The sequence below is a fragment of the Myiozetetes cayanensis genome, unplaced genomic scaffold (assembly GCF_022539395.1).
Source record: "Myiozetetes cayanensis isolate MyiCay16 unplaced genomic scaffold, myiCay2020 scf229, whole genome shotgun sequence".
NCBI classification, from domain to species: Eukaryota; Metazoa; Chordata; class Aves; order Passeriformes; family Tyrannidae; genus Myiozetetes; species Myiozetetes cayanensis.
The window spans coordinates 1-12,919 of NW_026087444.1; the positions used below are offsets into that span (position 1 = coordinate 1).

Sequence of the window (12,919 nt, forward strand, 5' to 3'; positions counted from 1 at the left end):
TGGGAGAGGTGGGATGTTGAGGAAAGTGGGGGCAGGGGGGTCCTGGAGTCAAAGAAAGAGGGGTCTGGGGTCTGGCAAACCGGCAGGTAAGGGGGACCCAGGCCAGGAGGAGGGGGAAGAGGAGGAGGAACAGCCGGTGGGGGCTGCTGAGACCCCTGGAGTGGGGAGAGCAGAGAGGGATGGTACCAGACCCACGAGACCCCCAGCAGAATGGAAGTAATGAAGGGGGGAACCTGCAGAGACAGGAGGTTTTTAGGGTTCCTCCAGGAAACCTGGAGAGGGGGTACCTTGGGTCCTCTGGGACACTGAAGTGGGAAGCCTGGAGAAGGGCGAGTCCTGGGACCCCCGGCAGCCCAGACAGGGGGACCCCAGAGAAAGGGGAGTTCGGAGAAGGGGGACCCCTGGGATTCCCAGGACCCACAGCAGCCTGGAGAGGGGGAGACCCCGGGGAGGTGGGACCCCTGAGACCCCTCAGCACCTCAAAACAAAGAGTCAGGGGAGAAGGGACCCCTGGGGCCTCCAAAACCCCCAACATCCCTGAGCAGGGGGACCCTGGAGGGGGAGGAAGTCCAGGACCCCCAGGAACTCAGAGAGGGCAGGGACCCTTGGGAGGGCGGTCCCCAATACACAAGGGACCCCCAGCAGCCCAAACAGGAGGGACCTCCCAGAACTCCAAGGTGGAGAGACTTAAAAGGGGAACTCCTGGAAGGGTATTTTTTTCTGGTCTGAATCTTGGAGTTCTGGGTTGGTTTTTTTTTTTGGGGGGGGGGGGGTGGGCTTTTGGTGTTTTGGAGGTTTTTGTGGTCCCAGGATACCCGGTGAGTTCTGGAGATGGACTTGGGCAGGAGGAACCCCCAAGGCAAGGCACTCAGCCCTTGTTTCCCCCCAGCAGGATTTGTCCTTCCCAAAGCTTGGGCAGATGGAGGAGGAGGCTGCCAGGAAGATGCCACGAGCCTCCCAGGCAGGTGAGGAGGAAGTCAGTGCCCCTTTGGCCCTCTCTTGTGGTGCCTGTGGGGGCCAGAATTGGGGAGATGTGCTTGGCCTTCCCTCTGGGCTGGAGGCAAATCCCCTCCCTGTCCTTCTTCCTTCCTGCCCCAGGCCCCGAGCTGAGGACGGAGAGCACGGAGGACAAATCCCCCCGGCAGAGCCTGGTGGGAGAGGCCGTTTTGAAGGGCTCCCCTGGTGCAGGAAGGCAGCGGGGAGGAAAAGGCCCGGAGATGCCCCCGGAGGAGGGGCTGCAAAGCCAGCCCAGGGAGCTCTGAGGAGGAAAGACCTGTCCTGTGCCGGGAAGGCGGCCGGAGCTTGAGCCGGAGCTCCGAGCTGGTGGTCCCTGAGCAGCCTCCCAGCAGGGAGAAGCCCTTCAGGTGCTTGGAATGTGGGAAGAGCTTCAGGGACAGCTCCAAGCTCCTCACCCACCTGCACATCCACACTGGGGAACGGCCCTACACGTGTGGGGAATGTGGGAAGAGCTTCAGGGACAGCTCCACCCTCCTCAGGCACCTGCACATCCACACTGGGGAACGGCCATACGAGTGTGGGGAATGTGGGAAGAGCTTTAGGCACAGCTCCAGCATGATCAAACACCAGCGTCGAATCCACACTGGAGAAAGGCCCTACAAGTGCTTGGAATGTGGGAAGAGCTTCAGGGACAGCTCCAACCTGCTCCAACACCAGCTCATCCACACTGGGGAACGGCCCCACACATGTAGGGAATGTGGGAAGAGCTTCAAGAGCAACTCCAACCTCCGCACCCACCAGCTCATCCACACCGGTGAACGACCCTACAAGTGCTTGGAATGTGGGAAGAGGTTTCAGCGCAGCTCAACTCTCCTCAGGCATGAGCAGACACACACAGGGGAGAGGCCCTTCCGCTGCACCGACTGCGGGAAGAGCAATATTCCAAGTTTGAAGGTAGCCACAAGGATCATCGAGTAATCCTGGACCAAAAATCCCCCTCAAAAAAAAAGGAAACAGTCCGGTATTCCTCGCTTTTTGGCGCAATTCCAATCCCGGTCAGCAGGGGCCGCTGTTGGATCACCGGAGGGGCAGAGCCTGCAGGATCTCCCTGACAAGGGCGATTTTCGCCCCCCACACCGAGAAGGGCAAGAGAAAGGGGATGTTTCTGCCTCATCCAAGGAGAAGGGTCAGGCGAAATGTCCCCCAAGAGCAGGTCTCTGTCTCCAGGAATTTTAACCAAAACCTGCTGCATGGGGTTCATGTGGGGACATCAAACCCAGCCCACATGGGAATATGGAGAGTTCTTTTTTCTAAAACTGTAACATTACGACAAACCTCTATCTGCCAGCTGATGGCAATTTCGATGCAGGAACAGATGTGACCCTGTGACCTCACACGGTATTTTAACGCTCCAATGGCATGGGCCTTTCTGGGTCCAGCCAGGGCTAAAAATTACTTTTGGCTGGGATTTAGGTTTGGAAAGAAAATGCAAGAAAAGAAAGGAGGGGCAGTAAACCAGTATGAATAAAAAGTTTGAGGGTGCGGTGGATGTCTCAGCTTCCAATGCTGGCACATAGAGCTTCCTGTGCTGGCAAATTTTGTCTGGGAGGAATCTTCATCTTATTCCATTTTGGGACTCCGAGTGACCATTTCAGTTCAGGGGTTTTGACACCAAAGAAATGCATTCCCACCCAGGAAAGAAAGCCCTTACCCTCCATCTCTCCTGAGCAATTGATGAGCCATTCTTAGCACTCCATGCACATATAGAGCTTCCTGTGCTGGCACCTTTTGTCTGGGAGGAATCTTCATTCTTATTCCTTTTGGCTGTCAGGCTGAACATTCAAGCGCGGGGGTTCAGACAGCAAACGAATGAAGTTCCAACCAGGAAAAAAAAACCTTCCCCTCCATCTCTCCTGGGCAATTTCTGAGCCACTCTTGGCACTCCATGCACACCTAGAGCTTCCTGTGCTGGCACCGTCCCTGTGATGTCAACGCTGTCCCCTGTGATGTCACCCATGTCCCCAAGGATGTCACTGGTGTCTCTGTGATGTCACCCCGTCTTTGTGAAGTCACCGATTACCTCAGTGATGACACCCATGTCCCTGTGATGTCACCACTATCCCCTGTGGTGTCAGTAGTGTCACCAATAATTTCACTGGTGTCTCTATGATGTCACATCTTGTCTTGTGATGTCACTGATGTCCCCTGTCATGTCACAGGTTTCCCTGTGACATCACTACTGTCCCTTTGATGTCAACAGTCCCCTGTGATGTCATTGGTCACCAGTGATGTCACTGCTTTCTCTGTGATGTCACCACTGTCCCCAGCGGTGGCATTATATCCCCTTGAAGTCACCGATGTCTCTGTAATATCACCAGATGACTTTGATGTCAGCAATGTCCCTGTGACATCACAGGATTCCCTTTCTTGTCACCAGTCCCCTGGGAAGTCACTGTTCCCCAGTGATATCACCAATGTCTGTGTGATGTCACCACTGCCCCCTGTGATGTCATCAATGTCCCCAATGATATCACTGGTGTCTCTTCGTGTTGACCTCCACCCCCAGTGATGTCATCAATGTCCCCGTGACATCACAGCTTTCCCTTTGCTGTAAGCAGTCCCCTGTGATGTCACTGGTCCCCAATGATGTCACTGACTTTCCTATGATGTCACCCCTGCCCCTCTGATGTCATCAATGTCCCAGACATTGTCAGTGGTGTCTCTGTGAAGTCACCCCTCTCCTTGTGAAGTCACTGAAGTCTCCTGTGATGTCACCAGTGTCCCTGTGACATCATGGCTGTCTCTTTGTTATCAACAGTCCCCCCCTGGGTACCAGTGATGTCACTGCTGTCTCTGTGATGTCACCACTGTCCCTGATGGTGTCACCAATGTCCCCGATGATGTCACTGCTGTCTATGTAATGTCACCCTTGTTATTTTGAAGTCACCAATGTCTCCTGTGATGTCACCAATGTCCCTGTGACATTATGGTTTTCCCATTGTTGTCACCAGTCACCTGTGATGTCACTGGTGTTTAATCATGTCCCTCTGTTGTCACTCTGATGTCACTGGTCCCCAGTGATGTCCCTGCTGTCTCAGTGATGTCATCACTGCCCCTGTGATGTCACCAATGTCCCTGATGATGTCACAGGTGTCTGTGATGTCGTTGATAGTCCTTTGTCATCACGGTTGTCCTTTTGTTGTCCCCCTGTGAGGTCACTGGTCCCCAATACTGTCACCGATGTCCCTGTGATGTCACCACTATCCCCTGTGATGTCACCATTGTCACCGACTGTAGTGGTTTTGAGTCTAGGCATTTTTTGGTGACCAGGTTGTAACCAAGGAACCAAGACCATGTTCCCAGTATTCCATATGATTTTTATGTAAACAAGAGTATAAATAAGAAGGGAGAGGAAGATCTCACTCTCTTTCTTCTGGCGGACTGAAGGTGAAGGTTCTTTACTGTCATTTTGCCTGGGCAGAGGAGTGAGGCCTCGTGTGCTGGTTGGCCTTGAGAAGCAGATAGTGCTGGCAGTTGTTTGTTGCAGTTCACTGCTATCTTAAGGAAAGTATTTGTTTTTTTATCTCTTTTTCCCTGTTTCTGTTTTTCCCTTTCCCTTTCTTTTCCCCTTTTGGGAGGTTCCCTGTGGGTGATCTCCTGTATATGATTCTAAATATATTTATAAATACTTGGAATTCAGTTTGGTTTGGGTTCTTTTGATTTTTGTGTGGTTCAAGAGAGGGAGAGGGAGGGGGAAGGTTTTTTCGCTGTGGTCCAGGTACTTGGGTGGGATCCAAGTCCAACCTGGGACATTTTTGGAGGTTCCACCGAGATAACCAGTGGGTTGTTTTGGTAACAATTTCTGGGCAGGTGGCGCCAAACATGGACTTTGTTTGGGAACAGTGCCGAGAGAGCTGCCAAGAGGGATTTGTTTATATAAATATACCTCTTGTTTAAGAACAGTGAAGGCAACTATATAAATAATGACCACTTTCCTATTTTTCAATGTAATTTTAGCAGCCCTCACACCTGTTCTGGGTTTCTGCATGTAGGAACATCCAGATCCAACAGTGTTCAATTGAAGAGACATTTGGGACAGGTATCCCTCCTTCCTTGACATTAAACGCTGGATGATAGAGATTCCCAAATTGACTGTTACATCCAATGATTATCTAAATTGTGCGGCAACAATTTTGTTCATGATGAAGGTGATGGACATATTTTTTAAAATTGGAAGGATTGTGTTTTGCTGGTTTCCTTGTTACAGGAAAGGCCGAACCTTGAAGGGATTAATAGAGCTTTGGAAAGGGACTTGAAAAGGGCAGTTCCTGGTTGGCAAGGAGCATGGGAAGATTCTGGTAAATGGATACGGCGTGTGGCACCTCCCATTACTTGGGACTTCATACCAGCACAGGCATTTGATCCTAGTGAGATAACCTGTCATTTAATGTAGGATTGTCTTTCATACAAGGATCCAACTGCACCTGAAACCCGAAGGTTACAGGCTTTCTTTCCTGGGGGAAAGGCCATGACTTCCCAAAGAGTCCCATGGCAGATGGGTGGGGCTGCACTGTGGGGGTGTGGGGCGTTGGTTCTTTGGTTTCCAGGGGCTATTCCAGAATGGAGAGGATGGGCTGGGACATCATAAAGGGGCACATGGGTGGGGCTGCATTCTGACCTTGTGGGGTGTTGGTTCTTTGGTTGCCAAGGGCTATTCTGGAATGGAGAGGGTAGGCTGTGACATCACAAAAGGGCCTCAAGCACATGGGTTGGTTTAGTGGGTTGACCCTGGCTGGATTTCAAACACCCACTAAAAGCTGCTACCTCCGCCTCCCTCTGCAACTCCACAGAGGAGAGAATAGAAACAGCTGAGGATTCCTGAGTAGAGATAAGGGTCAGGAGAAAGGCGCTTCCTAAAGGGTAAAACAGACTCAAAGTAGGGATAGTACTTAAATTTATTAGACAAGATAAAAGCCAAAGAGTGAGAAATAAAACAATCTGGAAAACACCTTCCCCCCACCCCTCCTTCCTTCTCAGCTCTCCCTCCTCTCCCCAGCAGTGCAGGGGGATGGCAATGGGGGTTACAGTCAGTTGTTGTTTCTGTCACTGCTCAGGGAGAGGAGTTGGATCCTTCCCTGCTCCTGTGGGGTCCCTCCCACAGGAGACGGTCCTGGATGGACCTCACCAGTGAGTCCATCCCTCGGGCAGCAGCTCTTCCTACCCTGCTGTCCCGTGGGTCCCTCCTCCATGGGGTCAGTCCTTCAGGGATGAGCTGACCCGGCGTGGGTCCCCCACAGGGGCCACGAGTCCTGACCGGGAAAAACCTGCTCCAGCCTGGGCTTCCCTCTGCACGGGCTGCAGGTCCCTTCTAGGATCTGCTCCATCCTGGGCCTGCCCCGGGGTCACAGCCTCCTTCCTGCATCCCCTGCTCCAGCGTGGGAGCCTCCAGGGGCTGCAGGGGGGTCTCTGCACCCCGATGCTCCCCCAGGGGCTGCAGGGCCTCAGCTCCAGCACCTGGAGCACCGCCTCAGCTCTGAGTCCTTTCCCTGCTCCTGTGGGGTCCCTCCTGGCCCTCCTTCTGCACTGGCCTTGGTGTCTGTGTTGTTATCCCATGTTCTCACTCTGCTCTTCCCAGGCTGGAATTTTTTCTGTGCAACTCTCCTCTCTTCTGAAATATGTTATCCCAGAGGTGTTACTGACTCTCTTAAGTGACTCAGCCTTGGACAGTGGCAGGAACTCTGTCCTGGAGCAGCTGGCATTGGCTCCATGGGACAGGGGAAGCTTCTGCCAGGTTCTAATGGAAGCTACCCCTGTAGTCCCCCTACTACCAAAACCCAGACACAGAAACCCACTTGTGCAGCTCTTTCTCCAAGCCAAGCAGGTGGGAGTTGGTGCCAAGGAGCTGAAACCTGCAGGTCCAGCCTTTAGTGGAGGAAGCTCAGATTTGCCCAAGGATGTTTTGAGTCCCAGGGGTTGGATGAGTCAATGGTGGGGTGGGGATAGGGATAAAGTCTGATGGATTGTCAGACACAAAGGGTCTTCATTTTCTTATCTATTCAGACTGAATTAGGAGGTGATTTGGATCAATATCGACTGGGGATTGCTGATATCAATGTAAAAACAGGAAAAAAAACACAAGCAGGTCACAAAAAAGACATCTTTATTTGTGGTTTTGTTAATACAGTGTATTCACTTTGAATACAGTTCTGAGATCTGTCTAATTAACCACAGAAGAATTGAAGACTTGGAAGGAAATTATTCCCAGGGGCTTGTCTGGTTAAGATGCCATCACTGAGAAGAGAGTGTGGAGGAATGAGGAGACAAGGGGCTGGGGAAGCAGGAACTCAGAGTCACTGGTTCCAGGTGGCAAATGGACTGTGGGATGTTTCTGTGAGAGCCCATAATGGGTGTGCTGGTTTCAGAGGGAGTCCAGTTGAATTTCTTCCCCATGGCCAGTGCAGGGCTGTGTTTTGGATTTGTGCTGAACACAGGGTTGATGATCACAGAGTCACAGCATATACTGGGTTGGAAGGGACCCCCAGGGATCCTCCAGTCCAATCCTTAACCCTTGAAATGGTTCAGACTTGGTTCTTTGCCATATGCTGAGAACAAGACATTCCTCCCCCTAAAACTTTTTTTTCTTTAAATAAAAGTAAGTTTTCCCCAGTTACATATAGACCCTCAGATAATAAAGTTTTTGTTCTACCCAATTGCATGAGACCCTTAAGAAATAGGGTTTAAGTAAGAAAAAAAATACTCTGTCAAAAAATATCCTGTTGAAAAGTAGTTAAGGATTTTAAAAGTGCACTGGTTTATATCTTGTTATTAATAAAACCAGGGGAATTGTGGGGTTTCGGGTTACAGGATGGGTGCTGGTAAGGCATGCAGGCAGTTGTAGTTCTTACTCTATCACACATGTGCAGTTAAATGATTGTGTATGACTGGCTAAGAAAGTCATTGGTTGTGACCTGTTACCATTTGAAACTACTTTTTAACCTCTTGTCTCTTTCAACAAAGGATACTTTTTTACACACCACATTGGTGTCTCTCTGGTCCCTAGGACCCTTTATTTATTTTATTAATACTACTGCTACAGAATCTGGCATTTTCCCCTGGGGAAGTTCTCAGGGCTCCCAAAGAGCCTGGACGTCACTTGCTGTCCCGGGGGCTCCATGGTGACCTCCCAGAGGTCATCCTGAGGAATCTCCTGGAATCAAAGACTCTGTGGGGACACTGCAGGGCCATGTGGAGTCCAGGGGCCATGGGGACACTGAGGAAACTCATGAAATGAAGTGGTCACTTTGACATTTCAGGGCCTCCTGGAACCTTCTCCCTTCGGAAACACAAAGGGATGTGTGGGAGGGTTTCACTGACAACAGGAGAATTGTGGAGAGGGACCTTTACACACCCAGATCTTGACGTGTCCACACATCTCTGCCTGGGTGTGGGTGTGAACTGACTGTGGTGTGAGTGTCGATATTGGGAATCTATAATTCAGTCACTGTGAAAATTGTAGTAAATGCTATTGAATCACTTGGTAACTGTGAAGTTGGTCAAGGATTAAGTTCTACTTACTGCTTTGCCCCCTTATCTTTGTGTCCAAATCCTTTGCACCCTGACCCTCTTGCATCCTAAAGGTTCTGTGTAAATCATTGCCTTTCATAGAAAAAATATAGTTCTGTGAATTCCACTTAAAAATTTTCCTCCTCAGCTAAACTACAAAACAACTCCAATTAGCTGTTGAAGACATGAAGCTAATTAAAGGAAGGGAAATAATTTCTTTTTCTGTATTTTAATGAGCCCCACAGAGTGTTTAGAGACAAGTCCATTGTCTTCAACTACTGAGAGAAGATTGAAGAAGCTGCTCAAGAAGTCAGAAGCCAAACTCCCAGTCCCTTGAAGCATTGCTGCCCACTGAGGGCAGGCACTGACAAAGCCTCCCCAGGGACTCCTTCGAGCAGATCCTTGCAGGCCAGGAGTGCAGGCAGACAAAGAAAAGTTGCTTGTGGTGGCCTGAGGGGCAGAGGCAGCTGCCAGAGCCAAGGGCACAAAGGCCTGGGTGCCTTTGGGCCTTGCAGCCCTGCCAGAGCCCTTGGCCATTTCTGCTGCAGGCTGTGCTCCCCTGACCCTGATGCTCCTCTGGCCTTGCAGGCTGCACACACCCCTCCTGCTTTCCCACCCCCCTCCCAGTAGCATTTCTGGGCCCTCCCTGATGGCTCTGCTGTCCCCCAGCTCTGGCTGCTGCCATGTGCACTTGGCCTTCTTGGCTTGGATGCTGAGCCCCTGTGCCCCAGGACATCCCTGAGAGAGCCCAGGCCCTTCTGCTGGGGGTCCCTGCAGAGCTGAGCAGATCCAGGTCACCTCCCATTGCTCTGCCAACCCCTTGGGCCTGCTCTGGGCCCTGCAGGTCCTTGCCCTGCTCCCAAGGGCTGTGGGGGTGCTTCATGGTCAGGGCTTGGGCTTTAGAGCTCAGGGTGGGGATTGGGCAGAACTTTGGCAGGTTTGTTGTTCTGCTGGCAGGGTCTGGTTCATGATGAGGGGAAGAGCTTTCTGGGTTGGGTCAGAATTAAAGCTTGGCTTTTCATACTTGTAATACAGGTTTGGGGCTGGGGTGGATGTTGGAGGACAAATAAGAGTCTGGAGTTCTGGGTTTGGGCTTTTTCTGGCTTGGAATGTGAACAATGGATTCTTTTCAATCGGTAGGGCAGCACTTTTGGGGAGTGTTGAGGCTTGAGGTTACAAAGAGGGTAAAAGTCCACCAGGAAAATTTTCACAATCTGTGTTTCTGACTATTTCTATGATACTTCAGGAGAAAATTAGAAGTGCTTTCATTCTAGAGGTCAGTGGTGGAGCAGCCCAGTCTGCTCTGGCCCCAAAGCAGTGCCCACCCCAGGGAGCTGCAAAGCTCTGGGCACTCCCCTCACAGCCCCAGCCCCTCTGAAGGGCACAGCAGCTCCTGGGGAACAGAGAGGAGTCTCAGCATCCCCATCAGTTCAGGGGCTGGACACTCAGCATGGCAGCAGCAAATGGAGCTCAGGGCAACTGCAGCAGCCCTGGTGTCATCTGCAGGAGATGCCCAGCACAGCCTGACTGTGCCCCTCAGTGCCAGCCCCTCTGCCCAGCCCAGCACAGAGTCCTGGCCCAGGGACAGAGCAGCCTGTCCCCAGGGGGGCTGCAGAAAGAGCTTTCTCTGTGCCACAGATTCCTCTGTGCAGGCACAGAAATGCTGCCTTGCTCTTCTGCAGGGACATCCCTTTGCCCAGGGCAGTGTGTCCAGGCTGCCTTGGGCACTTGCAGATCCCAGCCTGGCATCCCTGCAGGGCCCTGAGCTGGAGGGGCTGCTCTGCAGAGGGGGGGGCTGTGGCACCCTGGGCTGAGCCTGCCCTGGCCATGCTGGTCAGGCTGGGAAGCAGAGCCAGCAGGATGGGGATCCCTCCTCTCCACCCTCTTCCATCTCCCTGGAAGGCTCAGTAGCCAAGAACAAGCTTGGCAGGACCATGGGCTGTTTGCAATGGCACAGAGGGCAGGGCAGGGCTCCACTCCATCCAGTCTGTGGGCTGCAGAGTTCTTCAGGACACCCTCCTGGAAAGCCCAGCCCTGGCTCTGGTACAGCCCTGCCTGAGCTGGGCAGGCACAGTGCGAGTTCACTGAGGGCAAGAGGAGTCACTGGCCAGAGTCTTTCTCTGTTCCTGCTGCGTCCCCTGGGGTTGCAGAACTCTCCTTTCCCAGTTCCCAGGGACATTTACTACTTTACCTGTGGGTGACTCCACCCTGGGCAGGATTCTGCTCCAGGGCTCCAGTCACTGCTGACTGGATGGGACGGGCTGTCCCTGCAGATCCTCTGTGCTCTCCTGCACTTCCTCATTTCCCACACACAAGTCCTCTCCTGCCATCAGAGCCAGCACAAGCTGCAGAGCCCCAGGCAGATGACCTGGAGACCATTTGCCACTGGCCACCAGCACAGAACATCTGAGCCAGCCCTCAGGCCCTGAAGTACCACAGTGTGTCCTTCTCTCCCTGCACGGCCTGAATGGGGAAACAAGCCAAGCAAGGAGACCTTGGAGAGTCTATTCCTTAGTCTTGTTCTTTACACCAACCTTTTAAAAAGAACAGAGTCTTCAGGAAATACCCAGGGGGATCCCCTTTCCTGATGGAAATGATGTTAAGGAGCCCAGCTCTGTGCCAGCAGTGCCAGGGCCTGTCCCTGCCCATGGTCCCAGCACTGACCCACAGCAGTGACTGAGCTGTCAGAGCACTCAGGCCTTGGGCAAGGAGCAGAAAGGAGAGGGAGGCAGTGGAAAAAGAGCATCTCTGAAAAGCCCAAGAGCTGCTGCTCCTGGCAGTGCTCTTGTCCCAGGACTCTTTACCCCTTCTCATCTGCACACAGGACCTGACCTCCACCTGCAGAGAAGTTCTTAGAGCAAGAACCTGTAAAAAGGATTCAAATCCTTTATTATACTCAGAGATTGTGATTCCTCATGTACAGAATAACAAAGGCAGGATGTTTGACAAAGAAGTTGCTACAGGAACTTTTATTTTGTTTACACAACTGTGGGTTAAAATAAAGAGTGAGAGAGTCAATTATGTATGAGGTAAAGAATAAAGATTTTTGTTAACAACATTTAAAGAGGAAAAAATAAAGGAAAACTCCCCCACTGCCACTCTCAAAAGCTTTAGAAAGCAGGTTGGGTCAGTGAAGGGTTACACAGTGAGTATTCTGCAGAAGAAAAGAGGCAGGTTACTGCTCCTGAAAAGCATCCAGTCATCATTTTCCTTATGGCATCCCTGAGCTCCTGGTTCCTCAGGCTGTAGATGAGGGGGTTCAGTGCTGGAGGCACCACCGAGTACAGAACTGACAGAACCAGATCCAGGGACAGGGAGGAGATGGAGGGGGGCTTCAGGTAGGCAAAAGTGCCAGCGCTGATGAACAGGGAGACCACGGCCAGGTGAGGGAGGCACGTGGAAAAGGCTTTGTACCGTCCCTGCTCTGAGGGGATCCTCAGCACAGCCCTAAAGATCTGCACATAGGAGAAAACTATGAAAATGAAACAACCAAATGCTACACAGGCACTAACCCCAAGAAGTCCCAGTTCTCTGATGCTGGTGTGTGAGCAGGAGAGCTTGAGGATGTGTGGGATTTCACAGAAGAACTGGCCCAGGGCATTGCCCTGGCACAGGGGCAGGGAAAATGTATTGGCTGTGTGCAGCAGAGAATAGAGAAACCCAGAGGCCCAGGCAGCTGCTGCCATGTGGGCACAAGCTCTGCTGCCCAGGAGGGTCCCGTAGTGCAGGGGTTTGCAGATGGCAACGTAGCGGTCGTAGCACATGATGGTGAGGAGGGAAAACTCTGCTACAATGAAGAAGAGAAAGAAAAAGGCCTGTGCAGCACATCCTATGTAGGAGATGGTTGTGGTGCCCCAGAGGGAGTTGTGCATGGCTTTGGGCACAGTGGTGCAGATGCAGCCCAGGTCTGTGAGGGAGAGGTGCAGCAGGAAGAAGTCCCTGGGGGTGTGCAGGTGCTGGTCGCAGGCTACGGCGCTGAGGATGAGGCTGTTGCCCAGGAGGGCAGCCAGGGAGATGCCCAGGAAGAGCCAGAAGTGCAGCAGCTGCAGCTCCCGCCTGTCTGCCAATGCCAGCAGGAGGAACTGGGCCATGGAGCTGCTGTTGGCCATTTGCTGCTTCCTCAGGGTGTGGTTTTCTGTTGAGGAGAAAAAGGCAGAACTGAATTAGGACAGATTCAAGCAGCAAAACATATTACATGTCTCAGTAATTCAGAGCCTCTTTTCAGGAAGATCTCTCTGCATCCCTCTCCCCTGAGCTCTGGGGTTTGCTGCCTGAAAGGGCCATTGGGAGCAGGAACCCTGCAATGGACTCCTGAGGAATCCTTACTGTGCAGTGAGAGGCAACTTGGAGCACGGGTGACCTCCAATTAAATGTATTTGGGATGTATCCAAGTGTTTCT

The 12,919-nt window shown here is 52.1% G+C and overlaps 1 protein-coding gene across 1 annotated transcript; it reads right to left on the reverse strand.

Moving 5' to 3' along the window:
* Positions 1 to 11,699: 11,699 nt before the first annotated feature.
* On the reverse strand, positions 11,700 to 12,629 carry LOC126642272 (olfactory receptor 14J1-like; the record flags this gene model as incomplete). The annotated part of the gene is made up of 1 exon (XM_050319684.1): positions 11,700 to 12,629. A coding segment is annotated over exon 1 (930 nt), but the record flags the coding sequence as incomplete, so codon positions are not given.
* Positions 12,630 to 12,919: the final 290 nt, after the last annotated feature.